The sequence below is a fragment of the Cherax quadricarinatus genome, chromosome 3 (genome assembly GCF_038502225.1).
Source record: "Cherax quadricarinatus isolate ZL_2023a chromosome 3, ASM3850222v1, whole genome shotgun sequence".
NCBI classification, from domain to species: Eukaryota; Metazoa; Arthropoda; class Malacostraca; order Decapoda; family Parastacidae; genus Cherax; species Cherax quadricarinatus.
The window spans coordinates 1,204,256-1,230,854 of record NC_091294.1 but is presented as its reverse complement, the minus strand read 5'-3'; the positions used below and the strand labels follow the sequence as shown (position 1 = coordinate 1,230,854).

The following is a 26,599-nucleotide window of genomic DNA, read 5'->3' as shown; positions in this document are numbered from 1 at the left end:
ATGTTCATTTACTGTTATGTATATAATAATACATCCAAGTAAATGCAATTTTCCACAAAAGGTATAAGCAAATTCTAGGTTTAAATAGTTACACTCAACTAATTAATACACCAACCCGGATCACACAGTTCTCAGCCACCCTAATTGACCACATATTTTGTAACCGCTCTGAGAACATTAGTCAGTCAGGCGTCATTACCACAGGTCTTAGTGATAATTTTTTTATGTACTGCACCAGGAAAATCACTAGGGATAGGATAGGCCTACACAGGACAATAAAAATGAGGTCAACTAGAAACTACAGTAAAGAAACACTGGTAAATATGCTACACAATAGTGACTGGACAGTAATAACAAGTTGCACGGACGTAAATGACGCCTGGGAAAATTCAAAACAATGTTCACTGCTATCCTTGATAATATTGCACCAGTTAAAGAGGCTAGAATTAAACGGAGAACCGAACCTTGGATGACTACTGAGATATTAGACTGTTATTCTTTTCCGTCGCCTGTAAAGGGAGCGCCTGTCTCTTTCTATTTTACATCTACTCCTCCTTTTTCTTAGAGGAATAAGCCTTGTGCATACATCGAGTGCCACCGAGTTAATCTGTTCTAGGCATAAGTTTGGGTCTGTGTTGCTTAGTATATCTTCCCAGCTTATATCGGTTAGGACTTGGTTTACTTGGTCCCACTTTATGTTTTTGTTATTGAAGTTGAATTTGGTGAATGCTCCCTCGTGACTAGTCTCATTTTGTCGGTCTGGGGCTCCATGCATACATGTCTGAACCTCAATTATGTTGTGATCTGAGTATATTGTTTTTGATATGGTGACATTTCTTATCAGATCATCATTGTTAGTGAAGATGAGGTCTAGTGTATTCTCCAGTCTTGTAGGCTCTATTATTTGCTGGTTTAAATTGAATTTTGTGCAGAGATTTAAAAGCTCGTGTGAGTGTGAGTTTTCATCAGAGCTGCCTCCTGGTGTTATTCAGGAGCAAGATGTTGGGTGCAGGAGCTGGAAGATTTTCCAGACAGTGGTCAATTTTTAACAGCTGTTCCTGGAATTGCTGGGATGTTGCATCCGGAGGCTTGTAGACTACCACAATGACTAGGTTTTGGTTCTCGACCTTTACTGCTAAAACTTCCACTACGTCATTTGAGGCATTAAGCAGTTCTGTGCAAACAAGTGACTCTGCAATGTACAGGCCAACCCCCCCCTTTTGCCTGTTCACTCTGTCACATCTGTATAGGTTGTAACCTGGGATCCATACTTCGTTGTCCAAGTGATCCTTTATGTGGGTCTCAGTGAAAGCCGCGAACATTGCCTTTGCCTCTGCAAGCAGTCCACGGATGAAAGGTATTTTGTTGTTTGTAGCTGGCTTTAGACCCTGTATATTTGCAAAGAAGAATGTTAGATAATATGAAATTCAGAGACCAGTTGCTAAAAAAATTTAAGGCAAACAGACAGGGTATTGCAGCACTAAATGAATTCCAAAGGGTGAGGAACAGAGTACAGAGACTTATAAAAGGAGCAAATGCAAAGCACTATTGCTCAAAAATTGAAGAGTACAAGAATAACCCCAGTAAGCTCTGGCAACAACTAAAGCAGTTGGGGTATAGCCACAAACCAGTAGAGAGATCTAACATAGTACTAAATATCGATGACGAGGTATGCCACGAAACAATTTAAGTGGCAAATTGTTTTAATTCCTACACCGCATCTGTCGCATCAACCGTAGTAAGTAAACTACCGGATGCATCAAATACCTTTAACACAGACTCTGTTAAGTTTAAAACATACTATACCAATAAAGAGGCAACCCCCAAACAGTTGTCAACTAGTAAGTGTATCTCATGACTTCGTGCAAAACGAACTAAGCAGGTTAAACCCAACTAAGAACACTGGCCCTGATAACATTTCGTCTAAGTTCCTAAAAAATGGTGCCTCTGAATTGTCAGTCCCTATTGCTCATATAATAAATTTGTTCATCACCACTAATACCGTACCAGAGGAGTTCAAGGAGGCCAGAGTTACTCCTGTCAAGAAAAATAATAGGTGTGTTGTCAGCAACTATAGGCCTGTTAGTATACTCAGAGTAATATCCAATATTCTTGAGAGAGCGGTGTTAAGCGGTGAGAGAGTAGTTAAAGTATCTACATGACAACAACGTTCTTCATAGTTACCAATCAGGCTTTAGAAGATCTTACTCAACCGACACCTCCCTAATTAATCTGATGGATTACATGAGAACTGAAATGTCAGTAGGGAACTTCATAGGAATGGTAACCTTAGACTTGCAAAAGGCCTTCAATACTGTCAACCACATTATATTATGTAACAAACTTCAATCTATCGGTATAGGTTCTGTAGACTGGTTTAAGTCCTACCTTAGCAACAGGAAACAAATCGTCAAAATCAACAAAGCAGAATCAGAACCTCTGCAGATAGCATGTGGAGTCCCACAAGGTAGTATTCTGGGTCCCTTTGTCATATTAACGACAAGCCTATCAGTGTTAAGTGCAAACTCCTACTGTATGCAGATGACAGTGCTCTGTTAGTGTCAGGTAAAGACCCACAAGATATATCTAATGTATTAACACTGGAACTGGAGTCCTGCAGCAAATGGTTAGTAGGCAACAAACTATCATTACACCTGCGGAAAACTGAAGCCATTCTCTTTGGCACGAAACATAAACTGAGAAGGGTAAATAATTTTAATATCCGGTGTAATGGGGGGCCCATCACTTCAGTTTCCTCAGTAAGATATCTGGGAATCCCCTTCGACCCATGCATGTCAGGAGAACTGATAGGGAACAGTGTAGTAAAGAAAGCGAATGCCAGGCTGAAGTTCCTGTATAGACAAGTACAGTGTCTACCTACTGAGGCTCGCAGGACCCTATGTCTAGCCCTTATGCAATGCCATATGGACTACGCTTGCTCTTGGTACTCTGCCTTGACAAAAAAACTGAAATCACCCAAAACAAAATGGTAAGTCATCCTGGACCTGAGTCCAAGAGAACATATAGGCCAGGATGAATTACAACATTTGGATATGCTGAATGTTGAAGACAGAGTAAAACAACTGAAGATAAATCAAGTTTATAAAATTGCACACAAGCAATGTCCAGAATATCTTGCTGCCAATTTTGTCAAGGTTGGGAACCAAAGCAATCATAGTACTAGGGGGAGAGAGTACAACTTTGTAGTACCCACAGTCATTGGCCAGTCTTCAAACATCTTTTATTGTACAGCAATAAAGAAATGGAACAGACTGCCCGCACATGTCAAAGCCAGTCATAGCATGAACCAGTTCAAGAAGAGAGCCAAAAGGTGCCTAATGAAAGGGAAGAGAATGATTTTTAGCTAACACACATGTTATCTTCCCTTCGAGGTTCGAGGTTCTGACCAGAGCTTTGGTAAGATGGGAGGGAGGAAGAAGGATGGGTAAGGATGGAATGTAGGAAAGGTTGGGGGGAGGAGGAGGGGTAGGTGGGGTTATAAAAGGGTAGTGGCCTATCCACTTTGATGTGTTTTGAATACGCGTGTGTGCATATTGAGTAGTTTATAAAGAGGTTGGTTTTATGAGTGGGGTATGTCTCCTGCCCATCAATTGCACACTGCTATATTGTTGTTATACCAGTGCGTCATTGAATTGGAAGGATGCATATTACGTGCAATTTTTTTTTTTCGCAAGAGGTTGGTCAGAAGGCCGCAGTTGCAGGCGGAAGTTGCAGGTCATTTGATGGAGGTTGGTTGCTCACCTGGGGTTGGCCGGCTAAGCAGTGACTGAGGTGGTGTCTTGCTGGAGGGTAGTTGTAGGTGTAACAAAGTTAGTTGTGAGGTGTTGGTTGATAGAAGTGGGTCACCCGGAGATGGGGAGCGTTAGTCCGTTTATCTTCCCTTATTCCTAGTATATCTCCTTCATACTATAATAATAAGATATTATCTCCTTTATAGAATAATAATAAAATGTTATCTCCTTTATATTATAATAATAAGGTAAAAGGACCCCAATGGAAATAAGTCACTCTGTCTGACTTTTTTGGGTTATCCCAGGTACTTTACACATATGCTGCTATGTATGATAATTCTATGTAACTGTATTTGTGTATACCTGAATGAACTTACTTACTTACTTACACTGGTGTTCCCTGGTCAACACACCATTATCGCTTGCTAGTTCCTTCATGAAAACTAGACTCAAATTACCATTCTAAATCACATACAGACGACCAATGATAAACTTGAACTTATAAACTTATAATTTGTTTAACAGATACATTGGTAACCATAAAAGTGGACCATCAAAACTGAAGGTCAACTGCAGGTCTATTGATTATGTGTCCTGTAAATATTTAGATATTGCTGCTCCATGTATACTAATAGCTGTGAAAAAAATAACCAGTAATGTAAGAATAGACTTAAAGCTCCCAGAACTGTTGTAGGGTATAATCCCAATTATGTGCAAATGTTAGAATTGCAAAATTAATGTACTTAGCACATATAAGATCGTTGATAATTAGCCGGACAGCTGAACCATTGAAAGACTCGGAAAAAGCACAGTATGACGGAAGCTTAAAGAATTATTCTGGGCTGTCGTATAACTAACAAAACACTACATATGAGGCAAGAATTAGACATACTTAGTGTTGATGATAGACTATGTGAAATCTTTGTCATGATAGTAATGAAGCTATTGCATGGTGATCAAAACAGCATTGTCCCTAGAGAATTACTAGAACATATAATTCATGGGACAATTGAATGAAGATGGATTCAAGTAAGCCACACTTATAAAAATGTTTGAATTATATGAAATGAATCATGCTAGTAAACAACAGCATTTCCCATCATCCTGGCAGATAACAGCTTCTGATATCACTTTGCCCACCTATCCTCCCAAGAAACTAATCCTACACAATTTTCGATTACTTTCTAAAATCAGTGTTCTGGAACACACACACTACCTCAGGACAAATAATACTGTGGAAAATATTGTATATTTTCCAAAAAATATAGTGTATTTTGCATGTAAATTAGTGAAATACGTTGTAGTTAATAAAAAATAATTTGTAAATAAAAAAGGAACCAGCGACAGGGTTAACGTCACTTGGGGAGAGGGACGCCATGTTTTGAATCGGGCTAAGAGGAACGCTAGTGAACGGGAAGAATATTTTGTCACTCTGGAGGTTAAAATGTGATTGAAATCTCTCAAGTAGGAGGAGAAAGTGTTGGAGTTACAGTCCTGCAGAGTGTGAGAAACCAACGACAGGAGAGGACTCCGAAATTAGATGGAAAAAGGGATAAGAATTACACCATACCCCAGATAAGTAATGTCTTTATATGTTGAAATTCTGGCCAGTAGTTTCTTCATATTTTAGGCAGGGGGTTGTGGATGACACACCAAGTAATCTCCAGACAAATTGGTGAGTGTTATTAATATAAATTCTCCTTCTGATATATAAATGTGTATATGTATTCATTAACTCAATTTAACATATAATTTATGTTAATAGTTTACCAGAATTACTGATGGTGTATTTCATTTGGAATTAATATAGGTCCAGAGTGATTTGTGGAAGTCTGAAAGTAGTAGGTATTCGAAGGGGGACATTTTTTGCGGCCTAGAATGTTTCAAAATTCCTACATGTGTATAACATTTGATAAGAAATAATTATCTTTGTTACCAATTACTGGTATGTATCTTATGAGGTTCATCCAGGTAATTTTAATATTCCACAAATACTATCACACTGATTGTATAAGCTGATGGCTCACCCTCCCTGACACTGGGAGGGTGGGAAGTGATGTTATTGTAAACCAGACCCATGGTGATATAATACAGAGGTGTAGTAGAATTGATAACTGGACTTCCACCTTATAAACCGAACTGTCTGCCATACTTCTTGTTCTCAAGCCTGTGGAAACTCCACACAGTGTAACTGTAACTGACTCTCTTTCCTCAATACTTGCTCTAAACAGCGTAAGACCTGTAAGGCAAGGCTATAAGTATCTCTGATAGTACTCTTGTTGCTGCTAGACTAAGGCTAGGCTTTTGTGGATTCCCTCTCACATAGGCCTCCAGGAATATGACAAAATTGATGAATTAGCTAAACAAGCATTATATAAAGAGAATGTCGAGTATAAATTTTTTTTTCAAACAGAAGCTTGCGAAACATTATTAGCAAACGAGCTTGAAGTAGAACAGGGGAGACTGGAATTAGCATATCTATTATCAATCTTAATGAAATGTGTCAAGTTAATCATATATATGGAGAAAGTAACAAGGTCAGTAGCTTGTAAGACAGTGTTAGTGCTAAACTAGGCTAGACTATAATTATCTCTAACAGTACTGCTAGACTAAAGCTAGGCCGTAAGTATCTCTGGCAATACTGTTGTTACAGCTAGACTAATGCTAGGCTATCTCTCCCAGTACTCTTGTTACTGCTAGACTAAGACTAGGCTATAAGTATCACTGGCAATACTGTTATTACAGCTAGACTAAGGCTAGGCTATAAGTATCTCTGGCAATACTGTTGTTACTGCTAGACTAAGGCTAGTCTATAAGTATCTATGCCAGTACTCTTGTTACTGCTAGACTAAGGCTTGGCTATAAGTATCTCTGGCAATACTGTTGTTACTGCTAGACTAAGGCAGTGGTGTAGGCATCCTGTACTGTCTGCATAGACAGCCTATGCTGTCTGCCAGCTGAGTTTATATTTCGCACCATGCTCGTGCTGCCACCTGTAGGCCTCAGTGGGCATGCCACTTGAAACCATCACCCTGCCTCTTTCTCACTCAGTACCAATCTTTCACACAATCAACAAGGCCTATTCCTCTCCTCTCTCCCTCGCTGGCATAGCCCCTTGGGGCCATGGGCACAAACACACCGCCTATGCACCCAGATATCGCAAATAAAGAAGCCTCTGAAGCCTTATCATCGAACCCCGCGTGCAACAACGTGACAAATAACCATTTTCGAAAACACTGGTAACAGCGGTGCCTCACAGCAGTTGTGTTTGCTCAGAGGAGAGAAGGAAGAAGAATGAACTCGTCTTTACTTCATCCTCCCATACAAGAAGCATCCATCTCTCAATGAGTTACCCTGATGTCGTGTCTGCAAGTCTCAGCATCCAGACACAGGTTAAAGCACCTGGCACTTCACAGCGTCCCATGCAGTTTCTCAAGTCATGTGTTCAGCGTCACTTGTATGTTGCTGTTGTTTTTCAGCTCAGCATGGCCATTTCAGCAAGTCAGAGGTGAGTTTGTGGTGGTTTCTGTGCCCAGTGTGGTAGAATCTGCACTATCTTCCACGTGTGTATGGGTGAGGAAGATAGGCGCTCGGTCCTGGCTCCACCATACGCCACTCACCCACACTCACCCTATTGTATGCCACAACTTCCCACTCCCTCTCTGCTGCATTTTCTGTGAATTTCCGTGTGAATTCTTTGCCAGAGCTGTGTATCTGAGTGCCCGAGGTTACTCAAAGCCATGTAGATCATGAAGCCACCTGGATCATCAAGCCATGTGGATCATGAAGCCACATGCATCACGAAGCCACATGGACCTACATGCCAGATCCCAAACCACGCTGTGGTCTGCTTCTGCATCACTCCACTGACATCACCCACGATGCTTCTCGACTTCACGATGTCGCCCACGATGCTGCCCGACTTCACGATGTCACTCCAGGATGGCCCTTCATGACGTCTGCTGATGTCACCTTCCTGCCTAACATCACCTAGTGATGTCACACCATGACATCACCTCACGACGTCATGCCTGACATCACTGCATGATGTCATATCAACAGTGCTAGTTTCACAGTGAGCAATATGTTGTATTATCGAGAAGATTGAGAGAAGATATATATCGTGAGTTAATTAATTCCTCTCAGTCAGTGTTCTCACATGTTCATGTATAGCTTAGTGTCAATTTTCACACAGAAAAGCATCATGTTGTAACCGCATGTGCAGTAGGTGTGTGCAGTTTTCTGTGTCCCATGTGGTCTTGAGCCCAGCTATGTGTGGACCACAGGTCTGCGCCTGGACCACTGTGTAGCACCTCGTGTTACCTCGTGTGACCGCGTGTTTGACAGCTGACATTAGTCAGTCCTGGCAGCAGTTAACGAGCGTCTGAGCCCCTTGTACAGAAAGATTTTAATGTTCGCCACTCGTGATGCTCTGCAGAATCACTATACGATTCCCATCAAGATTTGTTTCACTTCACCACCTAACTGTCAGAGCAGTTATATGTAGAGGAACAGTCTGGGGACACTTAGACTAACCTCTGCTATAACTCCAACTACCGAGAGAATAACACTCGTCAAGCCGCAGTTAGACCCTGTCGGCAGGCACTGTGTCAGCCTCATGTCATAGCGTCAGTGAGCAGCCTGCACAAAGATGATGTCAATTTGACTGCTAGCCCGCTCACTGCAGTACAGTGTATGATATTATGACTTCCAGATGTTTCGCTGAGTCGTCTCTGCCACAACTCACTCCACACTCACCGGCAGTGACAGCCCCAGTGACAGTACTAGTCGAGAAATATCCTGAATCGCTTGCCAGAAGAAGTCCTGCCCAGTTGCTGAGTACTGACACCTCACTCAAGGGCACCAGCAGGTTGTGCCCCAGGTTGAGTGAACCCTGCAGTGACTACTATGACAACTGCTTCACCACTCCAGAGGAGACTGTACCCTGTTACTTCACAGCTCAGCCACAGCGATATCTCCTGTGTTGTAGTTTCTGTCCAGATGCAGGAAGGCGTGCAGTGATGCCTCCAGGGATCACTGCCTTAAACCATTATGTTTAGCACACCACCTTTTTTTTCTTCCATCCCTGTAGGAATTTTTTTTCATGTCCATGTATGTACATATACATGTGTTTTTATTCTGTGTTCTGAGCCCTGTTCCTGCGGTAGCCAGTCATGGTCGAGGACGACCATGGTGGTGCGTAGCTAAACGAATGTAGACAGCCTGTACTGTCTGCATAGATAGCCTATGCTATCTGCCAGCTGAGTTCATATTTCGTGCCGTACTCGTGCTGTCACCTGTAGGCCTCTCAGTGGGCATGCCACTTGAAATGGCATCACCCTGCCTCTCTCTCACTCGGTGCCAATCCTTCACACAGTCAACAAGACCTATTCCTCTCTCCCTCGCTGGCATGGCCCCTTGGAGCCGTGGGCACAAACACACTGCCTGTGTACCCAGATATTACAAATAAAGAGAGAAGCCTCCGAAGCCTTATCATTGAACCCCGCCTGCAACCGAAAAGTTAGCTTTGCTAATGCTAACCGCTAATTTGCTAACTAAAAAATTAGCTTCGCTAATGTTAAACCATTAAACATCCGAAAAAATTAGCGGGAGTTAATGCTACATGCTAACCGCTAACTTTTTCACATGAATTCATATTCAGTTTTTTTTTTTTGTCTTTTACTTTTACTTTTAAGACTTTTAGAACAGACCTGGAGAACTTCCTAATAAGATATAGAATGCCAAGGTCATATGATGATCAAGTGCCACTAGTATGAAAATAGTGATTGCTTAATTTTGTGATGTAATGTGAGAGATTGACTAGGACACAGTTGTCGCTGTATTGAAGCCCCATAGCACCTGAACAGATTGAGTTAGCTTATTTGACTGTTTTCTTCACTAGTTCCAGTTACTCATTTGCATTCGTTCATTTTATTGTTTCTGTTCATGTTTACATTTAACTTAATTTAGATTTTGAACCCAGTAAACTACAAATAAGTAATTGAAAGTCAAGCTTCAAGTTGCAACCTTGAGGCCAACTTATCACTTCACCAGCGATACAGTCATACACGTGCACACAAATAGTTAAATGAACAAATGAAATCAAACATCACTTTAAATCCAACATACATTTTATTTTCTGTACAAAATGCATAGTAAGGGCATCATGCCAAGATCAGATGATGGCTGGGCTGATTACCACTCTGGCTGGGCCTTCTCCATCGCTTTGATGTGATGCTGGTTGCCTTTCATGAGCTGCTCCTGCTAGTGGCACTGCCACAAGAAGATTGCCCGTGTTTTCCACGGGAAGATCTGGCATTGATTCTCTCCTCAGACATGATGGCATGTGCTGGGTGTTTCTTCTTAACATGCGACTTCAAGTTGTAGAGGCTTGCTGCCTGTCCCTTGATGATGGTCTCCTTGGGCTGGCACATGACACACAAGAAGTACACAATACTGGCGTCTTTCGTATCCCTTTACTTAAGGATAAAATAGTCATCCAGGTGGGGCCACGGGTTCTACGACTCCTGACCTCAGCCTGAGCAACCTTAGGCGGAACAGAAACGTCTCCCCTGTTCATAACGATAAGTGACAATGCACCCCAGTGATTGTTGACACTGTAAGACTATAACAATGATCCTCAGATGCTGCTGCTGCTGCTGCTGCTGCTGCTTCGTTGTCAAGTCATGTTTACACGTCAGTCAATAGCATACCTAACTGACTATTGGAGAAACACCCATAGTAGACAGGAACAAACACGTGAGCTGTTGAAAAGGCATTGCTTTCTGACTACCAACAAAGTATGAATTTTTTTTAGTAGACTCAAAGTTAGCGGAACTTTATTTAGTGGAAGCTAATTGGTCTGCTAACGGTTTCCGAAGCCAGCGTAAATGCTAATCTACTAAAAGAAAAGTTAGTTCCACTAATTAGTAGTTAGCGGAAATATGCCCACCACTGGAGTAAGGCCAGGTTATAAGTATCTGACAGTACATTTTGTATGACCATCTTTGTGACATAAAATTCACAGTATGTGGACAGAGACAGGGTCAAACACTGACATATATTATCGTAAAGTGTTCAAACAACCAACCTTTCCGATACATCTACATACAAATCTTACAGGAAATGGCAAACACCTCATTGTTAATGATAAAATATCTGAAATCTTGAGGTTATATCCAGAGTTTGCATCGACCAGAATATGAATGAACTTTTTTTTTTATAGAGGAAACTGCAACCTAAGTGTGACCAATGTTATTTAGTGGTAATAATGTACTGTATTCATGAATAACTATTTGAAGTAACTGTAAAATATGGAATGACTAGTATATCTTTCTGGTGATGTAACAATGCTCAATGGTGTCTGACAAAGACCCACTGTGACCTCTGTAATCCTGTTGCTGTTTTTATTTTTTTTTTTGCTACCACTCACAGATGAACGTGGGGAGCACAATAAACTAGCCGCTTAGGTGGAATAACTAAATCACCCATAAGATTGGAATGGGCGAATACCTGAGAGGTACCACCTATGGGATGGGAATGGGGTAACTAAATCCCTCAAAATGGGTTTCGGGTGATTAGCTTCCTCAGGATGGGTGTGGGGTGGTCACCTCTCTTAATATGGGGATGGGGGTCACTACTATCTCTAACAGTACGTGCATGGAGTGCATAAAAAAGGCTCAGATTCTCTCTGAGACAGATACATGTCCTCACTGTATCAACATCGTCAGCCTCTAACTTACCGTCTGGACTAGAGCCTCGGTGGAGATGAGTCTCTCCTCCATGTTGGCCAGCTGCCTAGCAATGGTCTGCAGGTGCTTGTCTGACACGGTGTGTCCCGACAAGAGGCCAGTGAGGGTCTTGGTGGAGAAGTCTGCTACCTGAGCCTCTCTGGCCTCGTGTCTGTTCAACTTGCTGGTCACGTCTTTGATGCTCTTCTCCAGTGTCAAGATGGCGTCCCGGATGTCCAAGTGGCTGAAGAAAGGACGACATAGTTATTTTCTTAGATTATCTCTCCTTACACCAGTTAAATTTGCTGCCTAAGAGCCATTAATCTACTGCAACACACTTGGAAGCCCAGCCCTCTCAAAGGTACACCAGCGTTACCCAGGGTTCAACACACAACATATGACCAGCATTCAGGTTAAGAAATTATGTGACATTTGTTTCAAACATTTTGAAAAGTTTCTAGCTATACACATCATTTCAGAAACAATAAAACTTGAAATTAAAATTACTTGACAAATATATATATATATATATATATATATATATATATATATATATATATATATATATATATATATATATATATATATATATATATATATATATATATATATGTATATATATGTATATATATATATATATATATATATATATATATATATATATATATATATATATATATATATATATATATATATATATATATATATATATATATATATATATTATTTTATTATCACACTGGCCGATTCCCACCAAGGCAGGGTGGCCCGAAAAAGAAAAACTTTCACAATCATTTACTCCATCACTGTCTTGCCAGAAGGGTGCTTTACACTACAGTTTTTAAACTGCAACATTAACACCCCTCCTTCAGAGTGCATGCACTGTACTTTCCATCTCCAGGACTCAAGTCCGGCCTGCCGGTTTCCCTGAACCCCTTCATAAATGTTACTTTGCTCACACTCCAACAGCACGTCAAGTATTAAAAACCATTTGTCTCCATTCACTCCTATCAAACACGCTCACGCATGCCTGCTGGAAGTCCAAGCCCCTCGCACACAAAACCTCCTTTACCCCCTCTCTCCAACCTTTCCTAGGCCGACCCCTACCCCGCCTTCCTTCCACTACAGACTGATACACTCTTGAAGTCATTCTGTTTCGCTCCATTCTCTCTACATGTCCGAACCACCTCAACAACCCTTCCTCAGCCCTCTGGACAACAGTTTTGGTAATCCCGCACCTCCTCCTAACTTCCAAACTACGAATTCTCTGCATTATATTCACACCACACATTGCCCTCAGACATGACATCTCCACTGCCTCCAGCCTTCTCCTCGCTGCAACATTCATCACCCATGCTTCACACCCATATAAGAGCGTTGGTAAAACTATACTCTCATACATTCCCCTCTTTGCCTCCAAGGACAAAGTTCTTTTTCTCCACAGACTCCTAAGTGCACCACTCACTCTTTTCCCCTCATCAATTCTATGATTCACCTCATCTTTCATAGACCCATCCGCTGACACGTCCACTCCCAAATATCTGAATACATTTACCTCCTCCATACTCTCTCCCTCCAATCTGATATTCAATCTTTCATCACCTAATCTTTTTGTTATCCTCATAACCTTACTCTTTCCTGTATTCACCCTTAATTTTCTTCTTTTGCACACCCTACCAAATTCATCCACCAATCTCTGCAACTTCTCTTCAGAATCTCCCAATTGCACAGTGTCATCAGCAAAGAGCAGCTGTGACAACTCCCACTTTGTGTGTGATTCTTTATCTTTTAACTCCACACCTCTTGCCAAGACCCTCGCATTTACTTCTCTTACAACCCCATCTATAAATATATTAAACAACCACGGTGACATCACACATCCTTGTCTAAGGCCTACTTTTACTGGGAAATAATTTCCCTCTTTCCTACATACTCTAACTTGAGCCTCACTATCCTCGTAAAAACTCTTCACTGCTTTCAGTAACCTACCTCCTACATCATACACTTGCAACATCTGCCACATTGCCCCCCTATCCACCCTGTCATACGCCTTTTCCAAATCCATAAATGCCACAAAGACCTCTTTAGCCTTATCTAAATATTGTTCACTTATATGTTTCACTGTAAACGCCTGGTCCACACACCCCCTACCTTTCCTAAAGCCTCCTTGTTCATCTGCTATCCTATTCTCCGTCTTACTCTTAATTCTTTCAATAATAACTCTACCATACACTTTACCAGGTATACTCAGCAGACTTATCCCCCTATAATTTTTGCACTCTCTTTTATCCCCTTTGCCTTTACACAAAGGAACTATGCATGCTCTCTGTCAATTCCTAGGTACCTTACCCTCTTCCATACATTTATTAAATAATTGCACCAACCACTCCAAAACTATATCCCCACCTGCTTTTAACATTTTTATCTTTATCCCATCAATCCCGGCTGCCTTACCCCCTTTCATTTTACCTACTGCCTCACGAACTTCCCCCACACTCACAACTGGCTCTTCCTCACTCCTACAAGATGTTATTCCTCCTTGTCCTATACACGAAATCACAGCTTCCCTATCTTCATCAATATTTAACAATTCCTCAAAATATTCCCTCCATCTTCCCAATACCTCTAGCTCTCCATTTAATAACTCTCCTCTCCTATTTTTAACTGGCAAATCCATTTGTTCTCTAGGCTTTCTTAACTTGTTAATCTCACTCCAAAACTTTTTCTTATTTTCAACAAAATTTGTTGATAACATCTCACCCACTCTCTCATTTGCTCTCTTTTTACATTGCTTCACCACTCTCTTAACCTCTCTCTTTTTCTCCATATACTCTTCCCTCCTTGCATCACTTCTACTTTGTAAAAACTTCTCATATGCTAACTTTTTCTCCCTTACTACTCTCTTTGCATCATCATTCCACCAATCGCTCCTCTTCCCTCCCGCACCCACTTTCCTGTAACCACAAACTTCTGCTGAACACTCTAACACTACATTTTTAAACCTACCCCATACCTCTTCGACCCCATTGCCTATGCTCTCATTAGCCCATCTATCCTCCAATAGCTGTTTATATCTTACCCTAACTGCCTCCTCTTTTAGTTTATAAACCTTCACCTCTCTCTTCCCTGATGCTTCTATTCTCCTTGTATCCCATCTACCTTTTACTCTCAGTGTAGCTACAACTAGAAAGTGATCTGATATATCTGTGGCCCCTCTATAAACATGTACATCCTGAAGTCTACTCAACAGTCTTTTTTCTACCAATACATAATCCAACAAACTAATGTCATTTCGCCCTACATCATATCTTGTATACTTATTTATCCTCTTTTTCTTAAAATATGTATTACCTATAACTAAACCCCTTTCTATACAAAGTTCAATCAAAGGGCTCCCATTATCATTTACAGCTGGCACCCCAAACTTACCTACCACACCCTCTCTAAAAGTTTCTCCTACTTTAGCATTCATATATATATAAATATATATATATATATATATATATATATATATATATATATATATATATATATATATATATATATATATATATATATATATATATATATATGCAATAATATCACAGTAAACAGGTGATTTCAAAATATGCAAAACAACCACTCTGAAAGAATAGAGAAATTCCAAGCGCTTTCGTGACTACTCACATTATCAAGGAACTATGAAAGTGAAGCATCCAAGGAAGCTATATAAGGGGTCCGGCCATCACCTCACTATCAGATCCCACAACGGTTAAACACGTGACGCGCGGCGAGCCAACTTGGATAGGTCCTTTGCACAACTCACCCCCATATATATATATATATTGTCTCCAGGGGGAAATAGTAAGTCTTCAGAATCTCCCAAAAGCATGGTGTCGTCAGCAAAGAGCAACTGTGACAAATCAAACACAAAGTGGGAGTTGTCACAGTTGCTATTTGCTGATGACACTGTGCTTTTGGGAGATTCTGAAGAGAAGTTGCAGAGGTTAGTGGATGAATTTGGTAGGGTATGCAAAAGAAGAAAATTAAAAGTGAATATAGGAAAGAGTAAGGTTATGAGGATAGCAAAAAGATTAGGTGACGAAAGACTGGATATCAGATTGGAGGGAGAGAGTATGGAGGAGGTGAATGTATTCAGATATTTAGGAGTGGACTTGTCAACAGATGGGTCTATGAAGGATGAGGTGAATCACAGAATTGATGAGGGAAAAAGGGTGAGTGGTGCACTTAGGAGTCTGTGGAGACAAAAGAACTTTGTCCGTGGAAGTAAAAAGGGGAATGTATGAGAGTACAGTTGTACCAACTCTCTTGTATGGGTGTGAAGCATGGGTGACGAATGTTGCAATGAGGAGAAGGCTGGAGGCAGTGGAGATGTCATGTCTGAGGGCAATGTGTGGTGCGAATATAATGCAGAGAATTCGTAGTTCGGAAATTAGGAAAAGGTGTGGGATTACCAAAATTATTATCCAGAGGGCTGAGGAGGGGTTGTTGAGGTGGTTCGGACATGTAGGGAGAATGGAACAAAACAGAATGACTTCGAGAGTGTATAAATCTGTAGTGGAGGGAAGGTGGGGTAGGGGTTGGCCTAGGAGGGTTGGAGGGAGGGGGTAAAGGAGGTTTTGTGTGCGAGGAGCTTGGACTTCCAGCAGGCGTGCGTAAGCGTGTTTGATAGAAGTCAATGGAGACTAATGGTTTTTAATACTTGATGTACTATTGGAGTGTGAGCAAAGTAACATTTATGAAGGGATTCAGGGAAACTGGTAGGCTGGACTTGAGTCCTGGAGATGGGAAGTACAGTGACTGCACTCTGAAGGAGGAGTGTTAATGTTGCAGTTTAAAAACTGTAATGTTACACTACAGTTATAAAACAGTTATAGCGCACCTCTGGCAAGACAGTGATGGAGTGAATGATGATAAAAGTTTTTCTTTTTTGGACCACCCTGCCCTGGTGGACCACCCTGCCTTGGTGGATCACCCTGCCTTGGTGGACCACCCTGCCTTGGTGGACCACCCTGCCTTGGTGGATCACCCTGCCTTGGTGGACCACCATGCCTTGGTGGACCACCCTGCCTTGGTGGACCACCATGCCTTGGTGGACCACCCTGCCTTGGTGGACCACCCTGCCTTGGTGGACCACCCTGCCTTGGTGGACCACCCTGCCTTGGTGGACCACCCTGCCTTGGTGGACCACCCTGCCTTGGTGGACCACCCTGCCTTGGTGGACCACCCTGCCTTGGTGGACCACCATGCCTTGGTGGACCACCCTGCCTTGGTGGACCACCCTGCCTTGGTGGACCACCCTGCCTTGGTGGACCACCCTGCCTTGGTGGATTTCCCTGCCTTGGTGGACCACCCTGCCTTGGTGGACCACCCTGCCTTGGTGGACCACCCTGCTTTGGTGGATCACCCTGCCTTGGTGGACCACCCTGCCTTGGTGGATCACCCTGCCTTGGTGGACCACCCTGCCTTGGTGGACCACCCTGCCTTGGTGGGTCACCCTGCCTTGGTGGATCACCCTGCCTTGGTGGACCACCCTGCCTTGGTGGACCACCCTGCCTTGGTGGACCACCCTGCCTTGGTGGATCACCCTGCCTTGGTGGACCACCCTGCCTTGGTGGACCACCCTGCCTTGGTGGACCACCCTGCCTTGGTGGATCACCCTGCCTTGGTGGACCACCCTGCCTTGGTGGACCACCCTGCCTTGGTGGACCACCCTGCCTTGGTGGACCACCCTGCCTTGGTGGACCACCCTGCCTTGGTGGACCACCCTGCCTTGGTGGATCACCCTGCCTTGGTGGACCACCCTGCCTTGGTGGACCACCCTGCCTTGGTGGACCACCCTGCCTTGGTGGACCACCCTGCCTTGGTGGATCACCCTGCCTTGGTGGACCACCCTGCCTTGGTGGACCACCCTGCCTTGGTGGGAATCGGACGATGTGTTAATAATATATATATATATATATATATATATATATATATATATATATATATATATATATATATATATATATATATATATATATATATATATATATATATATATATATATATATATATATATATATATATATATATATATATATATATATATATATATACAGTGCTAGTCATGGCATTATGCTGCCCGTCGCCCACACAGTATCCCCAGGCAGTATTCCAGCCTAGAGAGCACAAGCGATTTGATTCTCTTCAAATCGCTTGTGCTCTCTAGGCTGGAATACTGCTGTACACTAACGGCACCCTCCAAGGCTGGCGACATTGCAGACCTGGAGAGTGTACAAAGCACTTTCACAGCACATATAAGCATGATAAGGCATCTAAATTACTGGGAACGGTTGAAGGTCCTTGATCTGTATTCCCTGGAACACATGCGAGAGAAATACATGATAATATACACTTGGAAGGTCCTGGAGGGATTAGTACCAAACCTGCACACGAAGATCACACCCTATGAAAGCAAAAGACTCAGCAGGAGATGCAACATTCCGCCAATGAAAAGCTGGATCGCAACGAGTACATTGAGAGACAACACAATAAGTGTTCTTGGTCCAAGACTGTTCAACTGCCTCCCAGCCTACATAAGGGAAATTACCAACAGACCCCTGGCTGTCTTTAAGAAGGCAGTGGACAGGCACCTAAAGTCGGTACCTGACCAACCGGGCTGTGGTTTGTACATCAGCTTGCGTGCAGCCAATAGAAACAGCCTGGTTGATCAGACCCTGATACACCGTGAGGCCTGGTCTTAGACCGAGCCGCGGGGGCGTTGACCTCCACGGCTCGGTAATCTCCAGGCAAACACATGTGAGGGAGGGGTGTCCTTTATGCTTAATCATGTCGCCTCAGCCATGTAGGAAGACTTTCTCACAAATTCTTAAGGGTTTGGGAAGGTATATTATTCCATGCCTCATGCTGAGCAACCTCCAGCTGTGGGATGGAACTGATATCCTCGCCCAGTAAACTTCGTTTCACTATTGACCAGAGGTTCTCAATAGGGTTTAAGTCTGGGGACTTGCCTGGCCAGTCATTAAAGAACGTCACTTCGCGGTCCTTAAGCCACTGAACTGCAGATGAGAAAGTCCGGGTGTTTGGTGGTCCCACAGGAGCAGCGTGGATCTAGCGGATCACTACCTCTGGGCCAGTACACGTCCCCCATGGTTGCAGGTGACGATGAAGGTTGCTTCATCACTCCAAAGTACTTCAGACCACTGTTGAGGATTCCAATGAAGATATTTCTTTGCATAATCCAGTCTACGTTTCTTCTGTGGCTTTGAGAGGATCAGTCTCTTAGCCTGGATGTGACTACTATGGCCCAGGTCTTATACACATCTGTTACCAGTTCTTACAGACACCTCTGAGAGAAGATATGGGTTCTTTTCTTTCAATTCTTTAGCAGTTACTTTAGGTGTACTCTCTAAATGCTTCTTTAACACAGTTAAGGTACGAAAATATGTCTTCCTGTAGGGGCCAGGCCGAGGTTTGGCAGACGGTAACTCAACACCGCCACCAGCCTTGAAACACTGCACCCAGTACCCCACTGAATGCTCACAAACACCAACATTCTCCACTATTTCTTTTGCCTGGTGCCCAGCTTGTGATGCCCTATGATTTGAGCTGTAATTTCAGGTGTTCAAGGCTTCATTTTACCATTAAACATGTATAGCCCCAAAATGAAAGGGAACACCAGGCAAAAAGGCTGGGCAGATGAGAGACAAAAGTGCAACACTTCCTTTCAACATGGCAGCCATCTGATCACTGAGGAGTCACTGTGGAGTGTGGCAGCAGGCCGTGACGTCATGCTAATGGCTGCTACCCGGCATAATGCACTGACAGAAAAAGATCTGTATGGTAGGCCTTTCATTTTTGTCACAGCATTATGCCAGGATGCTCATCCCACATAATGCCATGACTAACTCTGTATATATATATATATATATATATATATATATATATATATATATATATATATATATATATATATATATATATATATATATATATATATATATATATATATATATATATATATATATATATATATACACACAGTAGAACCTCGGTATTCGAACTTAATTCATTCCAGAAGGCTGTTCGAGTGCTGATCTGCTCAAGCACAGAACGAATTTTTCCCGTAAGGGATAATGTAAATTTTTCTTTATGGAAAACTCCCAAAAATACACTTTCAGCGAATTTGCAGTGTATTTTAATATGGTATTTATGACTGTATTTTTGTTTCTTGGTCTCATTTGATAAAATGAAAGATGTTACAAAAATAGAGATGATTTTGAATGGTTTACAGACTAAAAGTACCTTGAAATTGAGCTCAAAGTAGCGGAAATGTTTGATTTTTGCTGATGTTCAAGAGTAAACAAATCACGTCACACGTCCAATACACGTCAACTGGTGGGTCTAATATGCTTTCACAAATGCGCTGATATTATTTATACCATTTCTTTAATGATGCAATAGTCTGCATAACAGTGTGAATAAAAATTCAAAATGGAAAGCAAACGTAATATAAGAGGGGCCCAAAGTAGGAGGAGCTACAGGAGAGAGAGAGAGAGGCCAACAGAAAGAGCATTTAGTATCTGATGAGTCATCTTGATAGCCGGAAACTAGCGGTGGCTCGAATACAATGTTGTGTTATTACACTAATATTGTGGAATATTAAAAATTACCTGAATGAATCTCATTAGATACTTACCAGTAATTTAATAAAAGTAACAAAGATAATTATTCTTTATCAAGGTTACAAAGACACGTAGGAATTTTAGGACACTCTAGGCAGCAAAAAATGTCCCCCTTCAATACCTAATCCACTCTTTCTATCTCCACAAGTCACTCTGGATCTATATTAATTTCAAATGAAATATACATCACCAGGAATTCTGGTAAACATTAATATAAATATGTGGACTGTATGTTAAATTTAATAAATGATTACATATACATTGAAGGAGAATTTATCATAATAACACTCACCAATTTGTCTGGAGATTACTTGGTGTGTCATACACAAACTCTGCCTAAAATATGAAGAAAATATTGGCCAGAATTCCAACATAAATTAGCTGGGGTTCCCTGACTGTCCTGTCCACTCGCCTAATGTTCACATTATGCAGGACTGCAAATCCAACTATTTCGGCTCCTATTTGAGAGATTTTAAACACAATATAATCTGTAGAGTGACAAAAATTCTTCTGATTTCCATTAACGTTTCTTCACCCAGTTCAAAACAATGGCGTCTCACCTTCTCCAGTGATGCTCACCACTTTCTCTGGTTCTTTATTTATTTACAAATTAATTTTTATTACCTACAATATATTCCATCAATTTACATACAAAATACACTGTATTTTCGGAAAATATTCAGTATTTTCCACACTGCGGCCGGGCGGAGTTCGTTGCTAAATGACTCAAATTACTCCTTCCTCTAGGAGACGATTCCAGCCAGTTCTGGCTTGAATGGCTGTTTTTCTAGTAGGTCTTACTACAATTTCATCTTCCTGCATCACTTGGTCAGCATTATCTTCAATATCACTCGTGTCACTTTCCCTTAGATTTTCATTTACATTTGATTGAATACCATTTAATTCCAAGGGAATCAATTCATTAATCGTGTGTAAACTTTCTTGGCCATGACACAACACTTTGACATTCCGGACAACACCTTGTGCATCTGGGTACAATGTCAATACTTTGCCCAGAGGCCACAATGTTCGATGCTGTTCAGTATCAATTAACACAATGTCACCTGGTTGAATGTTTTGTCAATTTACTGCCTCTGTCGCACCATAAAAGTGTTCACGTAGTGTAAGAAGATATTCCTTACGCCACACTTTAGACTAATGATCAATTACTTTATTTAACATTTTAAATTTATCACACAACACTGCCACATCATTGTAATCTTCATCACTTTCTTCAGGATTATCTCTATAGACTGGGCAGCTTCCAATTTCCTTCCACATATTAGGTGAGAAGGTGTTAATACATCTGCATCAGGCGAATCACTCATGTACGAGAGAGCCCGATTATTTATCCGATTCTCCGCCTCCACTAATACTGTATGGAATTCCTCCAAATTAATTCTCTTCCGGTGTAGTACTTTACGAGGACACCTCTTCACTGTGCCAAGGGGCTCTAGGAGTAATAAATTTCCAGGTACACCCTCGTTGGGTTAACAGAGATTGAACATCGTTACTCTTATTTAATTCTATCAAGTGTTGAGCATCCGCTACAAAATTAGTGGCATTATCCGAAATCATCAATCTCGGACAGGATCTTCTAGCTGCAAATTTTTGAAACAGCTGTATAAATTGTTCTGCAGACAAGTTCTGTGCCACTTCTAAATGAACTGCCCTGGTAGCAGTACAAGTGAACAAACACTCATACACTTTCAGTGGAACACCATATGAAGTACCTGTTAAAATGATTGGACCACTATAGTCTACACCTGTTACATCAAATGGTTTCACTAATTGTACACACTACTTTGGCAATGGTGGAGGACCTGGGTACATATAGGATCTGGCATCCATCCGGCGGCATATTACACAAGATTTAATCACCTTTTTTACACTGCCATCCTTGTGGAATCCAGAAAGTTTCCCTAATACAATTTAAGGTATCTTGTACCCCACCATGCATTACATTTTTATGGGCATTTAAAACAATTAAATTTTTTAGATGATGAGTTTTGGGCAGTAAGATAGGGTGTTAAGCATAACCTCCCTCTCCACCTAATTACATTGTTCTCAAAATACAGCCCCAATTTCTCTATTATGGAACCTTTCACAATTTTTCTTTCCCTCATCAATTTAATCTCATTTTCATAGATTTCTTCTTGTACCCTCTTTATCCAATATTCAAGAGGATGTGAAAACTTATATGAGATATTCATCTTGTTTAGAATTTTAAACACCATCTTAGTTACATTGATTAGTTTGGGTAAAGAAGAATACCTATTTATATCAATGGCTAAGGATGGGCAAACTATTGGAGCAATGGTCACAGTAATTTCAACAGGAGCAATATACGCTTTTTGTACAGGCCAATTAGCTTTATTTACCAACCAGCTTGGTCCTTTAAACCATGATACAGCATTTACAAATTTAGCATAAGGTAAACCTCGAGACAAGTAATCAGCTGGATTCTCCTCACCAGGTATATGATTAAATGTTAACATATGCTGACCCAAACTACTATACTTCTCTTGCATCTGATTAATTTCAGTGACTCTGTTTTGTACGTCCACAATTTTACTGTTTCCATTACAAATCCATTGTAAGGATACCTCATTATCAGACCAAATTAGAGTGTCACTAATATTTATCTCCTGCAACTTATTTCTTATATGATTAACTAATTTGACACCTATTACATTGAAGGTAAGCAAGCCCTCCATACGCCAATTTTGAAGCATCGCAAAAAATGTGAAGTATATTTTTCCCATCTGGATTGGCCGCCTGGCGTGAGAACTCCAACATTGGAATTTTTTCATAATCACCAATTAATTCATCCCACCTGTTAATGAATTGCTCAGGTAGAGTTTCATCCCAAGTGCATTTAAGTTTCCATGCTTCTTGTAATAACAATTTCACTCTTATAGTAAGGGTGACACTAAGCCTAGTGGATCAAAACATTTGGAAACTTCAGCAAGCAAAACTCTCTTAGTTAATTTATTGGGCATACTGTAATTATTAGGTTTTAACATTAACAAATTTCTTTCAGTATCCCAATTTAATCCCAATACATTACTACAATTTGGTAGTTCATCTCCAGGGTAATCTTTACTTATTTTGTCCTTTAATTTTGACGAATTGCTATTCCATTCCCTCAGAGGCATATCTGCACTTTTCATTATTTTATTAGCCTCTCCATAAGTCTTTAACAGTTCCTCTTCAGTTGACGTCACACCCAGGAAATTGTCCACATAAAATTGTTTGCTCATTACTTTACGTTTAAGGTGTGCATTTATCGTCGCTTGAAGTAGGAACAGACTGGATGTAGCACCAAATATTACGCTCCTAAAGCGAAAGGTTTTCAGAGGGCTAAGTGGGTCACTAGGATTCTCAGGCCATAAGAAGTGGGTACAATCCCGGTCAGCCTCTTGTAAACCCACTCCTAGGAAAGCTTTACTTATGTCAGCAGTAAAGGCATAATTCTTTACCCTGAAATTTAATAAGATATCTCCTAATTTTTCCATCAATGATGGACCTGTCATCAAACAGTCATTTAAACTAGGTGCATTTTTGTTACTCCTGGCACTACAATTAAACATAATCCTCAGAGGAGTGGTCTTAGAATCCTTCTTCACTCCGTGATGTAGCAAATAGTGACCATAAATTTTGACTTGCTCAGGAGGTACCTCTGCTATAAATTTATTAATCAATTGTTCAGTAATTATATCATTATAGGCAGGCAACAATTCTGGTGCCTTACTCAGTTCACGGAGCTGAGCCTTTAATTGTCCATATGCCATTCTGTAATTAGTGGGCAATTCTGGATGGTTCATTCTCCACGGAAATTGTACCCAGTATTGTCCAGATTCAAATTTTACATCTCTCAGGTATTGTTCCTGAGTAAAAGAATCGTCTGGACTTTCTTCATTTACATTTATTCCAATGCTGTCTAATTCCCACAATTTATGCACTGGCTTAACACCAGTTAAGCCAGTTTCTTCTAGTCATGCATTGTTATTATTAGGAATCCTACCATACATTACATGGCCTCCTGCAGTCTTTAAAAGGGTGACATCACATTTCTTTACCATACCCTTTACAAAGGAGGCATAATAGTCACTACCTATCAAAATATTTATTGGGCCTACAGAATCATCATTTACACCAGAAGGTTCTAAATTTACATTATATGAAAGTCTTTCTGTAGCTTTACTAAGCCCTACTGTAGATATTTTCTCTGGGAGTCTATCTACAATTACTGCATTAATACTTTTTTCTCATTGCCCAACCTGACAGTTACATAAACAGTGTCATACAATTGAGCCCTTTTATCTGAGAGAAAACCAGATAATTTTAGAATTGTAGGATCTCCCATTTGTACTTTTATCCCATTAAGACATTTACGTTTTATGAAAGTACGCTGGGATCCCTGGTCTAATAATGCAGTTACATTTTGTGATTTATGCCTTTTATCATCAATTTTTACCTGTAACACAGGTAAGGCTACTTCAGCAAAACCATCATTATTAACATTAGCAGCAATTTTTACATTAGCTACTGTTGTGTCAGGATTGTCAACATTATCATTATAATCAACATTATCATATAGACCCTTACACATGACTATATGGTGTCTTCCTTTGTGACATTGATAACAGTTGTTTAGTTTGGCATGACAATCCTTTACATTGTGATTACCTAGACATCTGATACATCTGTCAAGTTCTTCCAGTCTTTCAGCTTTATCATTTCATGAATTGTATGCATTGCAATTCTTAGAAAAATGAGTACCCATGCAGAAGAGACAATCTCTCTTTTCTATGACTGGTTTCTTATTAACTGGGTTACTCTTTGGAGGGTACTTATTCTTCTTACCTTGTGGAGAATCATTATTTCTGATTCCTGCTACTTGATATGTACCTATGCAACTCTTTTTAGGAAATGAATTTTGATTAACAACATTGGGATAATTTTTCCCTTTGTGAAACTTGACAGATACCTGAGAGTTATTATGTGTTGTATCTTTAAAATGAGTTGGTTGGCTGGTCTGCAACTGAACAATTAATTCTTGTAGACCTAGTCTTATTTCCTCCAGACCAAAATAACCTTTGTGATACTTGTTCGAGAGTCATTCAACCGTTTTACAGCTTAATTTATTCTGTACAATGGCACTCAATAACCAGTCTGATTCCTTCAGATTATATTTATTACTTAAAGTTTTGAGAGTGCTCTCCAGTTTAACTCTAAACTGCTGTAAACCTTTGTAAGTGTGATCTGGAGTTTTTACATTAACAATGCTATTCACTAGATCCAACCTAATTTGTTCTATATTACCATAAGTGACCTTCAACAAATCAACTGCTTCTTTGTAAGAATCATCTACATTGGGAAAGGCTTGTATGAGCATGTGAGCATCTCCTCTTATCTGCCCTTTGAGGTAAAATAATTTAGTTACACATGCTAGGTCACTCCTATCATGCACAGCTACTTTAAAAATTGACCAAAACTCCTCCCAGTTTTCTGCAGGATTAAACACAGGTAAACATAGTTCTGGGAGTTTTGGCAAAGACATCTTATTTGTTGGAATAGATTGATTAACTGCCTGGTTTACACCTTTTAATTTATTCAAAGCCTGACTTTTACAAGAATATTTTTTCTTCTAATTCATAATACTGGTTAATCATAAGATTCATTTCTGTCTCATCTGCACAATTTACTAACAAATCTCCTTCATGTTTTTTATAATATAATTTGTACGAATCATATCTATTCCCTAAAGCATCTAAATACAATTTTAAATTATCAGCATTCACAGTTTCTTGATTCATTAATTCCAAACATTTATTGTATGCCTTTGTTACATGACCCTTTCTAGCCTGCAATGATGATTTTTTTGCTCTAAATTCCATGGGCTTGTCATCTACATTAATTTCCTCATTTTCACCCATGGTGCAATGTATTAAATTCAACTTAATTAACAACACTGATTATGTACTTAATTATGCACTTTATAAAGGTAAATATTACAACTTACCTTTGCAAAAATCCTAGCTACTTGAGCTTAACAATATTATTATTGTAGTAATTATAATCCGCTACACATTAAGTAAATTTGTGGACTTAACATCCACCTCCTTCTGTCATTTCACATGAAATTATTAAGTAATTAATTCACTAATTAATGACTTCAATAATTACATCCAGTTCGAAGGACCAACAGGCAACTATATGGAATATTAAAAATTACCTGAATGAATCTCGCAGCTGGGCTTGTGAGGTCTCTAGGGAGACCTAATTACATGGTCACCTTGCCTTGGCAAGTGGCTAAGCAGCCACGCCTTTCCGGCTTAAGTATCAGCTCCTTTGTTTGTCACTGGCATCAGATCTGGGCGTCAGGTCGTACATGTGGTGCACACCTCATTGTGGATGGTGCTTA

General features: G+C 40.6%; 1 protein-coding gene across 1 annotated transcript in view; it reads right to left on the bottom strand.

The window, feature by feature from the left end:
- LOC128691748 (myosin heavy chain, clone 203) overlaps positions 1-26,599 on the bottom strand; it is a 250,812-nt gene that overhangs the window by 120,393 nt on the left and 103,820 nt on the right. Inside the window, exon 2 of the mRNA XM_070089934.1 lies at positions 11,495-11,726. Coding sequence (XP_069946035.1) covers positions 11,495-11,726 — 232 coding nt within the window. The remainder of the gene's footprint in view (positions 1-11,494; positions 11,727-26,599) is intronic.